Source organism: Symphodus melops (genome assembly GCF_947650265.1).
Source record: "Symphodus melops genome assembly, chromosome: 7".
NCBI classification, from domain to species: domain Eukaryota; kingdom Metazoa; phylum Chordata; class Actinopteri; order Labriformes; family Labridae; genus Symphodus; species Symphodus melops.
In genome coordinates, this window is record NC_136697.1 from 14,429,888 (window position 1) to 14,449,018 (window position 19,131).

A 19,131-nucleotide genomic window follows, 5' to 3' on the forward strand; every position below is an offset into this window, starting at 1 on the left:
AGACTTACTGTTTATGTTAAAGCTCCTGTGAGGAGTTTTAAACATGTTAGGCCTATTTAAAAAAAAAAAAAAAACCCCAATGACTTTATGAGCTATTAAAATTCCGACCATCAGCAAATGGATTGATTATTTCTATAATTTGGGGTAGGTGTTAGACAGATACAGCCTTGCTATATTCTCATGGCAAAGATTTACAATTCGTGCTTAACTGTAACACTAATGCAGTGTTTCGGACAGGAAACAACTTGCACAATGTAGGCCTACAATAAAAAAAAATAAGGTAAAGAGATAAGAAATAGGCTACCACTTTGTCCACAGGGGCACCAAAATCCACACAGGAGCAGAAGAAAGAAGCTGTTAATTCCCTAGTGACAGCTTCCCTGAAGCAGGACTGAAAACTAGCAAAGACCAAAAAAATTCCCCCCACGCACTTGTTTAAGTTAGTCCGTCTTTCACATTGTTTTTTTAAAAAAAACACTGACAGTTAACCGACTGTAACTAGCCCAAAGGATTTTGTCAATTCAACTTCACCCATCCTGAATCAGTAGCGCCCTCCCCTCACAGACCTTTGTAAATGAGAACAATGAAAACTAAATCAGATCAGAGATCAGTGCCCGCAGACTCAACGGCTCTCCGAAGGTGGCTTCAAATAAGACAGCGCGGCAGAAGCAGCCAGCAGCCGTCCTCCTGTCAGACAGCCTGCTGATGAGCGATGTGGTTGTGAGGTGCGGAACTGAATTAGAGAAGCTGAAAAAACTTTTTTTTTTTGCTTGCGATGTGCGATTTTAAGAAGTGAACCTGTTTGTGTTTTCGATGTGTAGTCTTGAAGGAGCCTCGTGCGAGTCGAAGTTAAACAGCCCTGCGGTGACGTTACATCGCGGTCATGACTACCGACGTTTGTGTGAGGCTTTTCTTGTATACTGCTTTGGTACTTTAAATACATTTAACTAACAAAAACCAGTTGGTAATGAAGAAGTGCGGGTTAAAAGTAACGCTTAAACAGGTGTTGGGAGTAGTTTCAATGGACGTATCCGCAATCTTGGGCGTGTCGGTGCGCAGGTGAGTGATTAACTTTTAATAGGTGTTTGTTGTTGACGGTTCGCCTGCTTGAGTTAAAGCTGTTTGTTCAACTTAAGGACTTTTTGTTATTAAAGCGTGAGCAGGCCTACATTTTCAGTTATTTCAGTTATATTGTAAGCATACTACCACACGCTGTTTATAGTTGATTTAACTGATTTCACACTGTACACACACTTGTTCTTGCTTTGGGACGCTTGGTCAATAACATAATGCTTTTATGTCGTTATGGTGAGCGGATGTGTGTGTGCAAATGGGTGTATAGTAAAGCTGGCTTGAGCCCCAGTGCCAAATATGTGAAACATCTTATCAGGGCTGCATTCTCTGACATGCCACAGCTCATCAGGACAACACTGCAGCACACCTCTGTTGGGTAAGACTGAGGCACCCACAGCAACAGTACACACCCACCCTGCAGGTTGTAGAGGAACATATTGGGAAAACTGTTTGTGGACGCAAATAAAAGAGGAACAACTATCTCAGGTTATTTTGACCTTTCTGTTGATGGTTTTGATTGTGCAAAAGCTTGTGCAACTCAGTTTGCAACAAAGTTTTTTTTTTGCCTACAACGTCTCTGGTCTGTAGCAGCCTCTGGCACTCTCTGTGAATCTCTCATTGTTTGCTTGTGTTTGGTGCTGCAGGAGAGCTGAAGTCGACATCCCTGCACCCTGCTGAAGGCTTTTCATGGCCCTACATTAACATCACTATGGCACTGACAGATTTACTGCCGCGCTGACTTTAGCTCACTCCGCCCTTTTGAGCCATTTCTCTGCTTTTTTTGCTTTGTTTCTCTCACTTTGGTTGAAATGCATCTCGTTCTTTTGCGTTGTCATTTTAATTGATTGTTTATGTTTCTGTAATACAGATTTTAAGCTTTTCTTGTCTGTCAGGAAAGACGTCTATTGAATGGACTTTGATGTGCATACAACCTTGTCTCTTTCAGCCCTCCTCAGCTTTGTTTCTTTGGCCTGTGCCATCCATCTCACCATGGACAGCCTGCTGAGCGGGGCCAGTAAAGGGGCCAGTGCCCTTCAGTCGGAACAGACCTCATCACGTCATAGATGCTGCTTGCTGTTTTTACCCCTGTATGACTGATGGTGGCGAAACAATAAAGCTTAAATTCCTGTTAACTTGAACAAAAGAGCCATGCATCCGCTGCTGTCCCTCTGTGTCTTTTGGCTGCTGCCCCTGGCCTTGACGCTGGAAGAAGACTCACCATTATTCAGTGTCCCCCGCAGATCTGTGCCTTACCATAGTAAGTGTTGTGTAATCTTGTTCTGCATCCAGTCATCTCATGTTAGCTTTTATAACCTGAGTTTTGACAGACTTATTGGGAAACAGGGTTTAATCACTGGGGGTTTCTAAGTAAATCTCTCTTATTCTATCTGTAGGTGACAATGCACACCTGTTTCGTGAAGAGGGAGTGTTCAACTACTCCACCATGCTGTTGAGAGAAGATCTGAACCTGCTGATACTGGGTGCCCGGGAGGCAGTGTTTGCCCTTGATCTCAAAGACATCTCAAAGAAACATGCTTCGGTGAGAGCGCCATGGTTAATGATGCAATACATGCTAGTAGAAGCTTGGAGCAACATCCAATAACTGCTTGCATTACTTTATTATTGATGTGTTTGATTGGAGCTTTCTTGTCCTGGGGCTTAACACTTCTCAGAGCAAACTCGTGTGTCATGCCAAGCTCTCTGCCCTGAAGTATATCTAACATGCTGTGAAGCATTCACACTAAGAGCCCTGTTTCTGTGCAGGCCTGTCTGTACACATAGCTGTCCACAACACTTGACTTTAACACTTTTTTCACTAAAGTGTGCAACATTTGTTGTTTACAAATTTACAATAACTGCAAATAAGTTCTTTTGAGTAGGGCTTTGAACATCACATCCTCCTCGCATTTGCAAAACATGTAACACTTTTCTTCACACAATATCCCAGTATGATTTGCCTTTATTGAAGAGGATAGTAAAGTGGAAAGAGTAGCAGAATGGGTGTAAGGGTAGGAAATGACACACTGCAAAGTGCTGTTTAACATTGTTGTGCAATATGACTGCTAGTCTACCCGGCGCCACTACAGAGGTCTGAAAGTTTGCAAAATAATGTGAGATAGCAGTTTGGATTACTTGTTGTGACCAGGTTGGTTATTGTTGCTTTTGATAGAAATATAAATACCATAATGTTTGTTAGTTTTTTTTACAATACTTAACAACTACTATGACTACTACTTGTTTTGCATGAGAAACACCATGTTTTAGGAAAGTTTGTTTTATGTCAGTATTAATCAGTTAAATATGCAGTTTACATTTTAGATACTAATCACTGCAAGTTTTCCGAACACACAATGAGAACGGCTTGCAGAAAATCATTCACTTATTGCAACTCTTGGTTCCATTTGCAAGGACATTCTTTATTTATAACAATGGCTTAAGTAAGGCTTAACAATTTTCATATGGGTTATTTTTTTGCTATCCTAAATATCACATAATTTACCTGGTTTATATCACATCTCTTCATCCACAAAAATGTGAGAATTGTTTGGTTTGTTTTATTAAAGGTTAAATGGGAAGTGACAACGAAGCAAGGAGATGAGTGTAAAAACAAAGGAAAAAATCCTGAGGTGAGTGTGTGTGTGTGTGTGTGTGTGTGTGTGTGTGTGTGTTTTAAGCATCTTCAATTTTGAACTTCCTGATATTAAACAGGTGTGACAATTGCATTTTAAAATGATTTTATAGACTGAGTGCAAGAACTACATCAGGGTCCTGCACACGATGGAGGATAACAGGATGTATGTGTGTGGAACCAACGCTTTTGATCCTGAGTGTGATTACATGGTGAGACATTAAGAGCTGCAGTCCTCACTTCTCTTTTTAGACGCAGTCCACACTGTATGCACTGATGCGGCATAGTCACAGTGTCTATAAAAAGCTGTATGATTTGAAGATAAACGTCTGTGATTTCTAGTATGACCCTATGTGTTTGTGCAGTCCTATGCAGATGGAAAACTGACTCTTGAGAAGAAAGGAGAGGATGGCAAAGGGAAGTGTCCGTTTGACCCTTTCCAAAGATACGCCTCTGTCATGTTCGGTGAGTAGCATTAAAAAAAAAAGAAGAAAAAGAGCCTAAGAAAAACACAGTCGAGTTATTTTCTTTATGTATCACTGTCTCTTTAGAAAACAGCCTGTACTCAGCCACATCTATGAATTTCCTGGGCTCTGAACCTGTCCTAATGCGGAGCTCTCCTGCCTCCATACGCACTGAGTTCAAGAGCTCCTGGCTCAATGGTGAGATTTGTTTTTTTGCTTCATGCTTTATTCATGCTAACGCATCACTGTCTCTAGACTGAGATGAACGGTTTGTTTTGTTTAATTGTTTCATGTTTTCAAAGTCAAAATTCCCTTCTCTTGTTTCTATTCCAGAGCCCAACTTTGTCTCCATGACCCAGATGCCAGAGAGTGTGTCGAGTGAGGCTGGAGATGATGACAAGGTGTACGTGTTCTTCAGTGAGACAGCAGTAGAGTCTGACTGCTACAACAAACTGGTGGTTTCCCGTGTAGCCCGCGTCTGCAAGGTGAGAGAGTTTATTATGAACTTATTATTATTTATTTATGAACTGAAAAGCCACTGCATCCTGTCACACAAGGAGAGAATTAAAAAAGAACGTCCTTGGTTGTGCTCATTCCGCTGCTTGATTGTGCATCCTGTTCGTCTGCATGTTTTTCCTCTTGTAAATGTGGCATTGTGGTTGTCCGTCTTTGTTCACAGGGGGATCTTGGAGGTCAGAGGACATTGCAGAAGAAATGGACATCCTTCCTGAAAGCCAGGTTGGACTGTCCAGTGCTTGAGTCTCAATTGCCTTACATTATCCAGGACATGTACCTCTGGTGTGACCCACAGAAAGAGTGGAGGGACTGTTTGTTCTTTGCCATCTTTACTCCACAATCGTAAGCTTGAATTAAAAAAGAACGTTTATTTCTCTTTAATGGTGTTTGGTGCACCTCTCAGTTCACATTTTCTGTTCCTCTGTGTTCCAGGGACACATCAGACGTTTCTGCAGTGTGTGCGTACCGGGTGTCTGAAATCAGCAAAGTGTTTGAGGAGGGGAAGTACAAGACCTCGGTCCCCGTAGAAACCTCTTTTGTTAAGTGGGTGATGTATAGCGGAGATGTCCCCTTCCCTCGGCCTGGAGCTGTGAGTCTGCCCACTATTCAATGTGTGCATGTGCGTGCGTGTGTGTGTGTGTGCGCACGTGCGTGTGCAAGAAACAAAGACAGGGCAACACTTTTTTACAACAAGTGGCCCAGCAGGAAGCTGATTCTTTTCGTGGTCTGACTGTGTCGTTCGCTCTTTTTTCTCTTACCTTCCCCTTTTCTCCCTTGCCAGTGTATTAACAATGCTGCTCGTGAAAAGGGCATAAATCAGACTCTGGACCTCCCAGACCGGACCCTTCAATTTATCAAAGATAAACCCCTCATGGACCAAGCTATCCAGCCAATAGAGGTGAAGCCTTTAGTGGTGCGAAGTGGAGCTACATTCACACGCATCATAGTTACCCAAGCACAGACAGCAGACGGCAGCAAGTACCACGTGATATTTGTTGGCACAGGTATGTAAAGTATGTTCATGACTCGGCCACTTTGTGTGCCACTTTTTTTTTTTCTTTGCCACTTTTGTCAACGGTGACAGTTTCAGTGATTAGCATTAGGATATATTTATCAGCACGTACATTTTTCATGTGTCTCCTTTTTTTTTTTTAATGTATGATAAGAGGAAGGCACACTGCTGAAAGCCGTGAGCTACGATCAAGAGGTGTTCATCATAGAGGAAGTACAACTCTTCCAGGGTCTAGAGCCAATCAAGAGCCTGAAATTCTCTGAAGTCACGGTAATTTAAACTCATAAATAGCCTTGTGTACTTTGTTCTTATTTTACATGGACAATGCTAAATACAAAAGGTCAACACATTTTCAATGAAACTTTTGTAAAATAATTTCAACATAGTAATGTCAACATTAAAATGTGCAGTAAAAGTCTCCTTATAAAAAATGGTGGTGCTGTTGAGCTTGCATGTCAGCGTTCCATATTAGTTTGTTAATTATTGTGCCATATACAAGTTACGTTTCTGTAAAGCACACACATTAGAATAGAATGAATCTCTATTGTCCAGCAGAGGTGGAAATTTGCCTTGAGCTCCCCATATTCATAAAAGAGCATAAGAACATTCAGTCATCATAGCAGTTACATTTACACAGTAAAAATAGGTTTATGACATGGTTCAGATCGTATCAGTCATGTTGCATGATTCAGGATGTTTACTACACTTATAATAAATGACTTCGTAAATATATTTTTGGTAGCCAGAGGGACTCTTTAGCGCCTCCCAGAGCTCAGTGGCTCACATTGGTGGAAAAGACGTTGGGAGTTTTCTTCCTCGTCCTGTCAGTAAAAAATTGAGACAGGACGAGGACCATTTTTTGTGGTTTGCCCACTATTTTGCCTGCTGTTGACACGACCCTTGACAGTTTATTCTTTAATCTACAGTTTAAGTGACTGTACCAGGCAGGGAGATGGAAAGTTAAGTCACTCAACAATAGATTTATAGTATACGCCAGCTTTAAAATGTGCTGACTGACACCAAGACTATGCAGTTTTCTGATGAGAAAAGGTCGCTGTGAGCATTTTGTGAAGATATACGCTGTATTCTCAGAGCTCAGCTGGCAGTCTAAAATTGTCATTGTTGTGTGTTTGTGTGTGATCCATTGTGTACAGGGTTATATCTATGCAGGCTCAGACTACGGAGCAGCACAGATTCCCCTGGCCACATGTAATAGATCCTTATCCTGTATGGACTGTGTGCTGTCCAGAGACCCGTACTGTGGCTGGGACGAGGTTGACAGAAATTGTGTTTTCCTTTCTACTTCACAAAGGTAGGCAGCTTGTCAAAAATGTAGATTAGCAGTTGTAGTTATTGTATCCACACTCAGTTTAATCCTATTTTATCTTCTTGTTCAGAAAGCTGATCCAAAGTGTGGAAAATGGCGATGCGTCTGCCTGTCCAGATGCTGGTGAGGTGGTGAATATTTAAGCACCTAAGCTCAAAAAGATTATACATATCTGAAGACGCTCTGTTTGGTTTTCAGATCCTGTTAAACCTGTGAATCAGTCCATCTGGCCTGGAGGGAACCTGAAGCTGCATTGCACTGCACCTTCAAACCTGGCAGAACCAGCCTGGGAGCGGGACAGCAGCCGTCTGACCCCTGCAGCGCGCTTACAATTTCTGAAAGACGGACTGCTCATCCTCAACGCCTCAGACTCAGATGCCGGTCGATACCGCTGCCTCTTTTTCGAGCACTCGAAAGCTGCCAAATACTCAGTGGCTGTGGCCGAGTACCAGGTCAGCATAGTTCCAGCAGGCACACGTGGTGGGACTCCGATTTTTCCCAGGGCTCAGGTTGACGGCCCCTCTGTGGCTGGACTTCAGGTAGTGGTTGCATTGCTTGTAGTTTGTCTTCTTGCCCTTTTGGCCTGGAACTTTTACAAAGGCCACATTCCACTGCCCTGGAACTGTGGAAAGAAGGTCGAGCAATCCCAGGGGACCCATGAGCAGGACGGTCTTAACCAATACACACCAAGGCCTGCGCTGGCAGAGGAGAAGCCTCTGGTGTTGGAAACGGACAACGGCCGCAGTAACAACAACCACAACAGTGTGGAGGCAGCATTTAATGCAGACGAAGAGCTCGGTGATCAAACCGTTAATCTTCCAACTCTGAAATTTATTGATGACGAGTCTGAAATTTGAATTACAAAAAACAAACTCTTCGTTTCCTTGACATGTTCAAAATGAACATTTCTTTCCATGCAGAACACCAGATTCATCCGTTCAGTTGTAAAAACAACCTGAATGCATGGGACATTTTCAACAGGTTGGACTGTTCAACTTTTTTGAATCTTTGTTTCAGAGACAATGAACTGATGAGCAGATTTAAACACACCAAGAGATTCTATATTTTTTTGTACAAATGATACGTACTTGAATTTTGTCGCTTCTTTTTTTAAATGTACTGTTTAAGATCCTTACAAAATTTTGTAAATCTGTTTTTAGATTGAAATGTATTATTTTCAACAGGAATGTTCAATAAATGAAATTAAGCCATTTTATTTCTAACCACAAGCTGAGAAAACTTAAATTGACTTCACTGAACACTTTGTACCTGGTCCCTGTTGTATAACTTTATCCAGAAGTAGTGAACAGGATTTACAACATTTCAGCAAGACTGGACTTGCCATGAAAGCTAAAAACAGACAAAGAAACCTGCAGACATGAATAGTTCCTATACTTCTGTATACTGCCTTATTTTTCCAGACTGACTCCATGATTAAACCGTTTACAGAAGAATTTACAACCAAAAATAATCAACCAGGGACGGCTTGCGTGGTGTAAAAACATCTTTAATTTGGATCTACATTACAGTTGACTTTCTTGACAACAGTACAGATGAATTTATATCTTTAAGAAAATGTTGCCCAATGTGAGAGCAGCTAATATAGGAAAAAAAAAACAAAGCACATCGACTGTACAGCTCTTAAAGTATACCGTGACGAAGCTCTTGGTCCGTTCGGTATGTGGCCCCTATCTCCTGTAGCGATACCTCTTAAAGTGGAACCACAGCTGGAAGATCCCATTAGCAAACTGACAGCGGAAACCGTGTCTGTGCGAGTACTCCCACTCCCTGTTCACGATCTTAAAGGCGATGTCCTCGTACGGAGGGCCTGCATGGAACCTTAGAATCCCAAAGTCCTTGTTGTCGGGACTGGGCTCGAGGAAGTACTGCGGCGTGGAACGCTTATCGATAAGGTCCGGGTAGAAGATGTTGAACTTGTAACCCTGGACGATCTTTGGGGGAGGGTTGTCGAAGTCGTAATGCGTCTGGTTGTATTTGTTCCACTCGAAGCCAGTGTGGACCCTGTTGAAAAAGCGGGGTTTCCTGGGACGGTATTTGTCGGCCCAGAGGTACATTTTACCCGTGACGGGGAACTCCACGCTGAACTGAGCCTCGTCGTTGCCCATGCCCTCTCTTGCACGTCGTACGAAGGCGTCCTCTGCGCTCTCGTTGGCATCACCTGGTACAATAGTCAAAGGAGAAACATTTAGGAACAAAATACATTTGATAAAATGTAAAAAGTCCTCCAAAAGGTAGGTGTTGCTTTTTCTTGTACATTTTGCTGATAGAGTTAATTCATATTACAGTCTGTTTTTGTAAGGCCTGATATTTAAGCGCCTATGTGTGCGCCTCATACCTGTGACTTGTAGCTGTCTGCGTGCCAACTCCAGCCTGTGTGTGTCCTCTTCGGGCGTGATCGAGTGTGTGTCCAGTGGCAGCTCGGACTGCGTGAGCAGCGTGGGACTGTAGCGGCCGGAGTCGTACTCTGCCTGGCTCTGCTGAATCAGGTCCTCCTCTGTCAGCACAGCCTCCACCACCTCTCCCTTCTCCTCGTCTTTGTCATCCTTTTCTCCCTCGTCCTTGTCTTGGTTCCCTGCTGTGGATGTTGACGGTCCTGCCTCCTCTTCGTCATCTTCAAGTCCTCTTTTCCTGTATTTTGTGGAGGACGATGAAGACTGGTCGGCCTCTTCTGCTACTGCCCCCCTCGATTGCTCTCCTCTTTCCCTGAAGTTGCACACACAATTTGATGAAAATGTCGGCGAGGAGAGGATGCATCATAATTATTCAAAATGCAGTTTTTAAGTTCCAGCACATGCTGAAAAACAACTCAAAATAGAGCAGGAACATAGCGTGAAGTGAAACTTGAAGCTCAGGTTGTAGCTTGTGTGTAAAGCTTTAAAGGAACTTACTCCTCTTCATCGCTCCTCTGCTCCTCTTTGATGATGGGGAACAAAGGTTCACTCTCTACTCCTTGTTCCTGTTTCAGCTTGAACAGCTTCTGACGGAGCACATCCTGGTGTCGCTCTCTCAACCTGTAACATCATAGAGTAACTCAATCTTAGACTTCAACTCACGTTCCATAAAAAATAAATAATATATATATATATATATATATATATATATATATATATATATATATATATTAAAAAAAGCAATAATTAGGGTTCCCACATATATACCTTGCTCTGGCCATGTAGACTCTGACCTGCTGGAGCAGACTTTCCCAGTAACCGATATCCAGATTTGATCCTCCAGCCTGAATCTTTGACTCAATGTTCAGGTGCAGCGCCTGCAGCTGGCTGTACGTCTTTCCTTTGAACACCGTCTGAACATCGGTGCTCACAGCTGTGTTGATGCCCTCGCGGCGATCACCTGAGAATGAAAATGTTGCATTGAAAGAAAAGACAAGAAACAGCTGAGCGCAGCTTGCACACACAGTTTGATTCTGCATAGGATGTACTGTGTTGTGTATATGCGTTGTGATGTACCTGGTCCTTTCCCAGAGGCCTCCAGCTTTCTCAGTTTGCTGATCTCGTCCTCGGTGATGGTTGTCATGTCTCTCCAGAAGTCCACGTTCTTCCCTTGCTCCAGCTCCATGTAAACCTGCCGGCAGAACAACACTCGTGCAGTTAACATTTCTTTCGAAGGACAAGAAAATGATGTAGCTGTTAACACATGGCCTCTGCCATGGTTAGTTTGGATCTGCATGAGATGAAATCTGGATTAAATTCTGATCAGTTTCAAGCCTAGGGTAAGATACATATTGATACACATGATGACTCACTTACAGTTAGGAGTTAAACAAAGTTGCAATATTAGCAGGTGGTCCAATAAAAGACAGCTGCACTTTTCACTAAATGACTACTGCTTCTTTTTAAAAGCAGTGCCGTGTGATTAATGCTACTTAAAGTTGGTCATTCAAACTTTACACTTAAATGGAACATAAACGCGCACCTTTATGTCCTCCAGCAGGTCGTCCATGTCCGTGACGGTGAGTCCGTTGAGAAAGGTGTATGGCTCATGCATCTCCACAGCGAGGTCGTCATCTTCTGCACTGATGTACTTTGCCAAAAGGTCAATAGGCTTGGCGCGACCATCCCGGATTCTGATCTTAGACCTGGACACATATCACACGTCGTATGGTTGACAGTTCAAATATGTGTTCTGGGGACAGCTATTGGAGCCTTCAACTGCACTCTTTGACATGAAGAGATGAAGTGAAAACGGGGAAAGGCTGGGATTGTCGATGCACACTCACCGTAGTTTGGCCTGATGCAGATGGAAGTTGTCCTCCTGTTCAGCCCAGGTTTTGAAGTGCTCCGCCTCCTTCTCTCTCTGCAGCATCTCAAGCTCCGTCTCTCTCATGGCCTTTTCCCGCTCCCTCTCAAGACGCAGCTGTTTCACCTTTACGCAAAGTGATCACATTTTTATTTAAATAGCTGGAACACATAAATCTAATATTACTGCAAGAAAAAAAAATCCTGTGCTCGTACCTTCTGCAGTTCTCTACGGTTCTCCTCCTGAATACATTTGTTCCTTTCTTTGAGCTCCTTTTCACCAAGATGGCCGATTCCTTTCTTATCCAGTGCCTACAACAAAAGCAAGAATCAAGAGAAAACCCAGATGAGTTAGAAGTTTAAATGATAAGTACTCGAGAGGGCTATTTTGAAAAGGTAAAAAAAAATTTATTGAACGCTGCTCAAACTCACCTTCTGCCATTTGAATGTGCCTAACAAGTTGTTATCACCAAAGGGATTGTCAGCATTGGTGTATCCCATGTACTCCTCACTCCAGCCCATCTTTTCTCTCCTTTTCTTCTCCTTTGCTTCCTTCTTTGCTAACCTCCTAGCCCTCTTCTCCTCTGGTGTTTCCAGAGCTTTCATCATCTCCTTCTGTTTTTTCTTGTCCTCTTTTTCTTTAACCGCACGGCCCCCGCGGTCGGATCCAGAGCTATCAGACGAATCTGAAGAATTGCCTTTTTCAGTCCTCTCTCTACTTTTCACGCTCCTCCCTCGCTCCCTGTCTTCACTCCTCATCCTACACTCTCGGTATTTCTCTTTCTCTCCTTTTCTTTCCCTGTCTCTGCTGTTGCTCCTCCTCCTTTCTCTGTCTTTGACCCTCTTTGATCTGTCTCTAGATGGACTGATCCGCCTGCTCCTTTCTCTGTCACTGCTCCTGTCACTGGAGTTAGATCTTCCTCTTCTCCTCTCTCGTGATGTTTCTCTGCGATTCTTCATGTCCTGTCTCTTCTTCCTAACTGTTGGATCATCTGAATCAGAGCTGAAAAGAAAAGTGACATATTTCAGCACTTTTTTCTGTCAAAGGTGGCCAACCATGTCGGTGAGACTAACATAAAAATCAGTTTACAATGGGAATGATTATTTTTTAGATCCGACTTCTGGTCACTACAATCTTTAAAACATAGAGAAAAAGTTTATGTTAACTAGCAACCTTATTCGAGATTTAAAAAGTCACCATATTGTACAACATGTAGACCAAATCACCAAGGCAACCATGCAGAAAAGAATGAAACTCACTATGGTATTTTGTGACCAGTCTAAATTCAGGTCTAGAGTTTCGCATTAAAGTGATCTCAATGGATGTATTGTTATTGTTTTGAATGTTATACATCTAATTAACTGTTTAGGTACATGTTCACATGATTCCGATAGTGCCTATTTATAAATGTGGCTGTAAATGAAATACAGTTACTTTAAATAAAATGCTAATGATGATGTTTCGATGATGTATGATTAGATTAGTCAGCTGCAAATTATCTTTCAGTAACGATAACAAAAAGCACACGAGCACAGGTGGATTACACATAAATAAATGAAACATACAGACACCATTGTTTTTTACTGCAGATCGGCTCCTCCATCACTCCTTAAACAAGTCAAACCGAGGACTTACAAAACCGAGCAGCTAGCTGGACACGGAAGACATTTACCTTGAAGATCGACCCCTCGACTGGCTCCTGACCCGGTGTGTAGCTCGCATCCTGTCACTGTCTGAGCTGCTCCTGGACCCAGGACGGTCCCTGCGTTGAGGCCGACGTCGACCCGGAGATCCATCGCCTGAGTCCCTGCTGCTCGACCGTCCATGTCCACGTGCCGTACTTTTCGCCTCCACAGACCGGCTGCGAGGTCTTCTGGTCTCTGGAGATCTAGACCCACTCACTCTGGACTTGTTCCGCCGCTCACGGCTCCGGTTTCTGGACTTGGAGCGAGACCGGCGTCGTGTTTTCGAACTCATCACGTACTTTCTTCCAACGCAGGGTCCGGAGTGCCTGTTGTCGCGTAAATAAGAGGTAACTGAGAAAACAGGTAGTTGTCGACAGAAACAGAAAAATAAACCTATGTGTTAATAAAGTATTTTCTTTGCTAAATAAATATATACATCGCACCATTAAATAATAATTAAAATCCAAACAAAGCCGTTTTTATTCTGGTTTCATAATTAATCCATCAGGCAACAGAAGCCACCCCAAATGGACTTTTTAAAAAAAGATGGCGCACACTTAGACGTCACAAGTGTACAATTAGAAAATAAACCGCAAATAAATATCCACTATTTATATGTATTTACTGTTAGGCACAAAACAACCTTAACAGAACCACACTATAAAGAATTACTGTTGTCTGTAAATAAATAGCGAGTGGAAATAGGTCAGGGCGGAATCTCAAAAACACAAACAACATTCATGTTTTTGTGACGTCACATCAAGCGCAGGAAAATGTAGTTGTCAAAAATCGCTTTTAAGCAAATGCTTTAAAAAAAATGATGTCAAACTCAACCAATTTCACATGTTGAAATTCAATTATAAAAGCATGTGAAAATGTATGTCACTGTATGGCAAACGTGTTGTTTTAAAGTTTAGGAGCAATGACCAGAGATGAAGAGTTGACTACAAATCCCAGACGACATAGGGCGCCATTGCCGACATTGAGGGGAGAGGGGGGCTGCTTTCAGTAACAATCTTCTCTATGTTAGGGCGATAACAGCTGCACTTACATGCATTACCTGATGAGGGTTTTTTTTATTTTCTAGCTTTGTAGAAATTTTTTTTGATGCGTCTTCTGTTTTGATCTGGCTCTCGCGGGGTTTAGAAATTATTGAAGCCACGGTAAAATCGGCTTTAGTTGGTCGGTTAAGGTAGAGCTTGTTAGCTAGTTTACATTAGCCAGCAGCTACCAATAGATTTACGGCTTATATCCGAGCTTGTCCTGTCAGGTAAATCAACTAAAGCTCTTCAGTCACCATGTTTCTGACAGTTAATCCATTTCTAAGTTCTGACATTTGTAAATAAGTTTTCGGATTTGGTGACACATCAACACAACCTTTGTTTGGTTCATGCGCAGCCCGGCTGGTTTGGCCTGTTTCATTGTCTCCGTACATTGAAGCTGATTTTCTCTGGGTTGTTCAGTGAGGTTAATTTAAGTCAAGTCCAGGTAAACTCGACCCCGGATCAAGTGAAAGGCTTCGTGCTGCACAATGGCGCAACATGACTCCTCTCATGTTGCCAGCTCACAGAAAGCACTCATGTTGGAGATGAAGAGCCTTCAGGAGCAGCCTGTCGAGGGATTCAAGATAACACTGGTGGACGAGGCTGACATGTACAACTGGGAAGTGGCCATTTTCGGACCCCCAAACACTCACTATGAAGGGGGTTATTTTAAGGTAAGAGTCAAGAAGGAAGTAGCACACAATTGTTTTTCTTTGTCTTGTGCAGTTTATTAAAACGTACACACGACTCACGAAATAACAGGCCGAGTTTTAGACCATCAAATGGATGCAAATTCTTGAAAATAACAAGAAAAATAGGAGGCACAATTTAGAAATCACCCTTTATGTTACCAATCAATAGTGTGATTGCAACATTGCGAAAACCAAGTTGTCAGCCTGCAAATACATGCATGTCTTTGTTCAGACTTTCATACCATATAGCAATACAATGTATGACATCATATTGAAGAGGAGTAAGTGTGTAGTAATGTTACAAACGCTACTACTGACAAAAACATTGCATATGTTTCTAAAAAAAACACCATGTGATTTAAATTATTGAGAGCAATACATTTATGCATCAGCTAGAAAATAAACAATTAAGCCTTTAAAATTACTGTTTTATCAATTCAATTCATAAAACTTTATTTGTCACTGGGGGGCAATTCAAGGGCACACAGAGCAGCAAATGAACGACAGTGCAACTATGCTAAAACATTTAACTAATTTCCTTTTGAATTGAATCTTAAAGTTATCCAGTGCTATTCAGTAAACACTGTGCTTTGGGAGATTGAAGTAGGCACCCATGAAAATGTAATAAAAATTTCAATATAACATGATTTTTTGTATTTTTTTGTGAAAACAGATTTTTCTTTTACCTGCTTGATTTTGAAAAGTGATGTATTTTATATCTGCCTCTGCAAAATGTGTGCACATATAGGTATCTAAGAATGTGCAAACATCAATCAGAAAGCTCATATTAGTTGATTATTATGCATCCCTAGACTGCAGATAACAAATCAATAACATGAGCACCTGTCATTAAAATATTTGGTGTATGTGAGCCACATGTTAATATAAGTTTTATCTCCCAGGCTCGGATCAAGTTCCCTATAGATTACCCATACTCCCCACCTGCATTCCGGTTCCTCACCAAGATGTGGCACCCAAACATCTACGAGGTGAAGTAACACATCCTGTCTCTTTTTAAAGTATGAAACATGTGACACCTAATAATGCCCTTACTACTGTGTTTTATTCATTTTTCGGTGTTTTGGTGTTCACATAAAAACAAGTTCTTTTCGTCTTTTATTAGAACGGAGATGTGTGTATCTCCATATTGCATCCTCCAGTGGACGACCCGCAGAGTGGAGAGCTGCCTTCAGAAAGATGGAATCCTACCCAGAATGTCCGGTAATCACCCTCTTTCATATCTCTGGGTTTTTTTTATCCTTTATGATATAGATATATGAGCAGATGTATATCATTTTTTTCCAACTGCTTTTTTTTATTTGCTTCAGCACCATTTTGTTGAGTGTGATCTCACTGCTGAATGAACCCAACACCTTCTCTCCTGCCAATGTGGATGCCTCGGTCATGTACCGCAAATGGAGGGACAGCAAGGGCAAGGACCGGGAATACGTAGAAATCATCAGGTAAACAAAACATTGCCAAGAATAGTAGACCAAGGTTTGAATGGCCGTATTCTTGATTGTGGGTCTTCCCTCATCTTTTTCACTCTCTAACATCAGGAAACAAGTATTAGCTACTAAAGCAGAAGCTGAGCGCGATGGTGTGAAGGTGCCCACCACACTGGCCGAGTACTGTGTCCGCACACGTGCCCCGGCCCCCGATGAAGGCTCTGACCTCTTCTACGACTATTACTATGACGACGACGACGTGGAGGACGGGGATGGAGACTGCTGCTACGACGAGGACGACTCTGGCAATGAGGAGTCGTGACATGCTTTTTGACGGCATCCCCTCGAATCTAGCTGACGTATTGATACCCTCCTTTCTGTCTGGGTTTCCAAAAAAATCAAGGTTAACAACCGAGAACAAGTTAAGCCTTCTAAACTCGTAAAAAAGGGGTGTTTTTTTTTTCCTGAGCCCCTCAAGGGGAAAATTAATGCACTGTTGCAGAAGGGTCAGACCTGGTTTATTTCCACCAGCACAAACGTCATTTAGTTTCTTTAACTTCCCAACAAGTTGTTTATCACCTAAAACCTTACTTTAAAAAACTATCTTCAAATTTAAGTTCGGTCCCCTGTATTCTATCTGGTGTTGTGAGGTTAATACCACTGTTAACAATAACAACATTTGCACTGGTGCAAACACTTCCAACCTTAGCTTAGCATCTTTTTCATATCCTTTCCCCCCCTAATTGTAACTGTGCGTTGCTCACAGTAGTCAGTCTCTGTGACGAACAGAAGTTTGAGGACTTTATGCAGCCTGTTTGTGCTGCACTGCAAATAGGCTAAAACAGACATTTCCTGCGTTGCTCCCGTCGGACCGGAAGTCAGGACGATGTTTTCAGTGTTCTTGTGCATGCCAGAACATCATTGGAAGCTTTTCATCTCTTTTACTGGTGGACTTCTTACCTTCTGTTTGATCTGGTTAAGACAGACTAGAGTCATTGGAGATCTCGGAGAACTTTTAAAACCTGGAGGATCTTCTGACAAGCTGAGTCAGTGAGTCACAGCCTTGTGTGGACATTTTTAGGTAACATGAAATGGATCTTTGCTGTGTGTGTGTGTGTGTGTTTTTTTTATGTTAACTGTTGGATGTGTTTCTCTGTAATTGAGTGTGGGGTTGTGTTATTTGAAGTAGCTCAGATTTAACAGTTGTGTAGGATGACTAAGTTTTTTTTAAGGGGGATGGGGTGGAGGCAAAACTAATTACAGATCAGTTTCTCCTCAAGTTGTCTCTCCGAGAAGCCTGACGGAGCCAAAGAGCTAAAGTTATGTAAAAGAAAGCCCAAAATGTAATGACTTAGTCTTTGATGGCTCTCTTGCAGCTCTATTATTTTAGTCTTGTTTCTTTGGTTACATTAAGCCTCGCGTTCTTTGCTTGAGAATGATTATTACGTGATCAGATGATTAGGTTTGCAAAAGCTGTTCCACAGAAGTATCAGACAGGACTCTCAACATTTTTGTCAGTGAGGTTTGGAATGGTTTCAGTGGAATTTGTAGAGAGCATGTGTGTCTTCTTATGTGTATGCATCAGCAACTTTGATTGTTTGACTCACAGAAATTGGGACTTCATGCTGAATTTCTCAGGATAATGAATTACATATGACAAAACAATAACGTTCAACAACCATTTCCCTCCTGTCAGTGGTCTTCAGAGTTGGTGGACAGCTTTAACAGGACCCATTACTGATATGCACATGTAGCTGTATGAATGATCACTGTATTGTTCTATTCACTTGTCTTTTTAATTTGTGGCTATTTAAATGGAAAAAAATAAAGATTTATTGGGGAGAAGACAGAGTGGTATTTGACTGAACAAAATTATTCCAATTCAACTTTATTTATATAGCACATTTATAAACAATAGTGTTGACCAAAGTTCTTTACATTCAATAGATTTAGCATGAAAAGAAAACGGACAAAATGGACAAAACAAAGAATAAAACCATGGAAACAAAAAAACTCATGGGTTCCAAAGCTTACAGATTAGCTTTAAGACGAGGTAAACACAGGCAATGGTGCCAACCTAACTGGGGGACTGATGAGCAGACTGTAATGACCCTGATGGGACATACGGCTGTCAAAGGTCAGAGAGGCAGGAAGGAGCCAGCCTGTTCAGTGCTTTGTAAGCAAAAAGCAAGATCTTAAAATGGATCCTAAAATTGACAGGGAGCCAATGACGGGAGGCCAGGATAGGAGTGATGTGCTCCAGCTTGTGTGTTCCTGTTAGGAGCCGAGCAGCAGCATTTTGAACTTGCTTCAGGTGAGACAAGGAGGCCTGGCTAACACCAACATGAAGAGCTAAAAGAAAGAAAAGCTGAAAGAAGCTATATTTTACAACAGAATTAAAAAATCAGTCCATTTTAAAATCACTGTTAATTTTCACACCAGGTGACTTGGTGCAGTAGAAATCTTGTTGAAGTAATCATTCACAGGTTTCAGAGGAAGCTTCAAGACAGGAGGATTGTGGGGAATTTAGAATACTGTTAATAGTACTAAAAATTACATTGGGTTTTTGACAGATATTCACAACAGCATCAGAAAAGTGTTCAGTCTTTTGAGCATTGACAACTTTCTGATATTTACACCAACTTTTTTTCAGAATCTCTTAAGAAGGTCTTTTTTCCATTTGTGTTCAGCTCTCCTGCTGAATGCAAATGTAAAACAGGTAACACAGGAAACTTGAATTAAATTTTCACTTTGTTATTATTCCTTACATTTTTCATGAAGAAGTCTTATCCTATGCTTTATCGATGAGTTTTGATTCCAATAAACAGCACAGCATGTGTATTTGTTTATCTAAATAGATATCAAATGGGAATTAATTCCAGCTTCTTTAGCTTTGTTTCCCATTTGTGCATAGATTAAAAAAAATGTGGGACAGCCCACAGCCCTGTATCAGGCTGAATGGA

General features: G+C 41.8%; 3 protein-coding genes across 7 annotated transcripts; 2 read left to right on the plus strand and 1 right to left on the minus strand.

Moving 5' to 3' along the window:
* The first annotated feature begins 543 nt into the window (after positions 1-543).
* On the plus strand, positions 544-8,251 carry LOC306827482 (semaphorin-4E-like). Of its 3 annotated transcripts, XM_079349326.1 has the most exons (16): positions 723-1,059; positions 1,416-1,560; positions 2,021-2,332; positions 2,469-2,614; positions 3,639-3,701; positions 3,817-3,915; positions 4,069-4,168; positions 4,255-4,365; positions 4,501-4,652; positions 4,847-5,025; positions 5,116-5,272; positions 5,465-5,687; positions 5,850-5,965; positions 6,850-7,007; positions 7,093-7,145; positions 7,221-8,251. In XM_079349326.1, the coding sequence occupies exons 3-16, from the start codon at positions 2,224-2,226 to the stop codon at positions 7,877-7,879; spliced, it is 2,325 nt and encodes a 774-aa protein (XP_079205452.1). In that variant the 5' UTR covers positions 723-1,059; positions 1,416-1,560; positions 2,021-2,223; the 3' UTR covers positions 7,880-8,251. The 3 variants fall into 3 exon arrangements, with proteins under 3 accessions (XP_079205451.1, XP_079205452.1, XP_079205450.1); XM_079349325.1 differs by lacking the exons at positions 723-1,059; positions 1,416-1,560 and adding an exon at positions 544-639; XM_079349324.1 differs by lacking the exon at positions 1,416-1,560.
* Positions 8,252-8,513: 262 nt separating this feature from the next.
* cactin lies at positions 8,514-13,529 on the minus strand. The gene is made up of 11 exons (XM_079349323.1): positions 13,429-13,529; positions 12,973-13,311; positions 11,732-12,302; positions 11,516-11,611; positions 11,281-11,426; positions 10,977-11,139; positions 10,511-10,625; positions 10,202-10,394; positions 9,932-10,054; positions 9,379-9,746; positions 8,514-9,201 (listed from the first exon to the last, which is right to left on the minus strand). The coding sequence occupies exons 2-11, from the start codon at positions 13,275-13,277 to the stop codon at positions 8,711-8,713; spliced, it is 2,571 nt and encodes an 856-aa protein (XP_079205449.1). The 5' UTR covers positions 13,278-13,311; positions 13,429-13,529; the 3' UTR covers positions 8,514-8,710.
* A 420-nt stretch (positions 13,530-13,949) lies between these two features.
* cdc34b (cell division cycle 34 homolog b) lies at positions 13,950-18,017 on the plus strand. 3 transcript variants are annotated; one of them, XM_079349346.1, is made up of 6 exons: positions 13,950-14,473; positions 14,549-14,702; positions 15,623-15,709; positions 15,844-15,941; positions 16,049-16,183; positions 16,280-18,017. In XM_079349346.1, exons 2-6 carry the CDS (start codon positions 14,565-14,567, stop codon positions 16,488-16,490), a joined length of 669 nt encoding a protein of 222 aa, XP_079205472.1. In that variant the 5' UTR covers positions 13,950-14,473; positions 14,549-14,564; the 3' UTR covers positions 16,491-18,017. The 3 variants fall into 3 exon arrangements, with proteins under 3 accessions (XP_079205472.1, XP_079205471.1, XP_079205473.1); XM_079349345.1 differs by having other exon boundaries at positions 13,950-14,255; positions 14,384-14,702; XM_079349347.1 differs by having other exon boundaries at positions 13,950-14,255.
* The last annotated feature ends 1,114 nt before the right edge of the window (positions 18,018-19,131 follow it).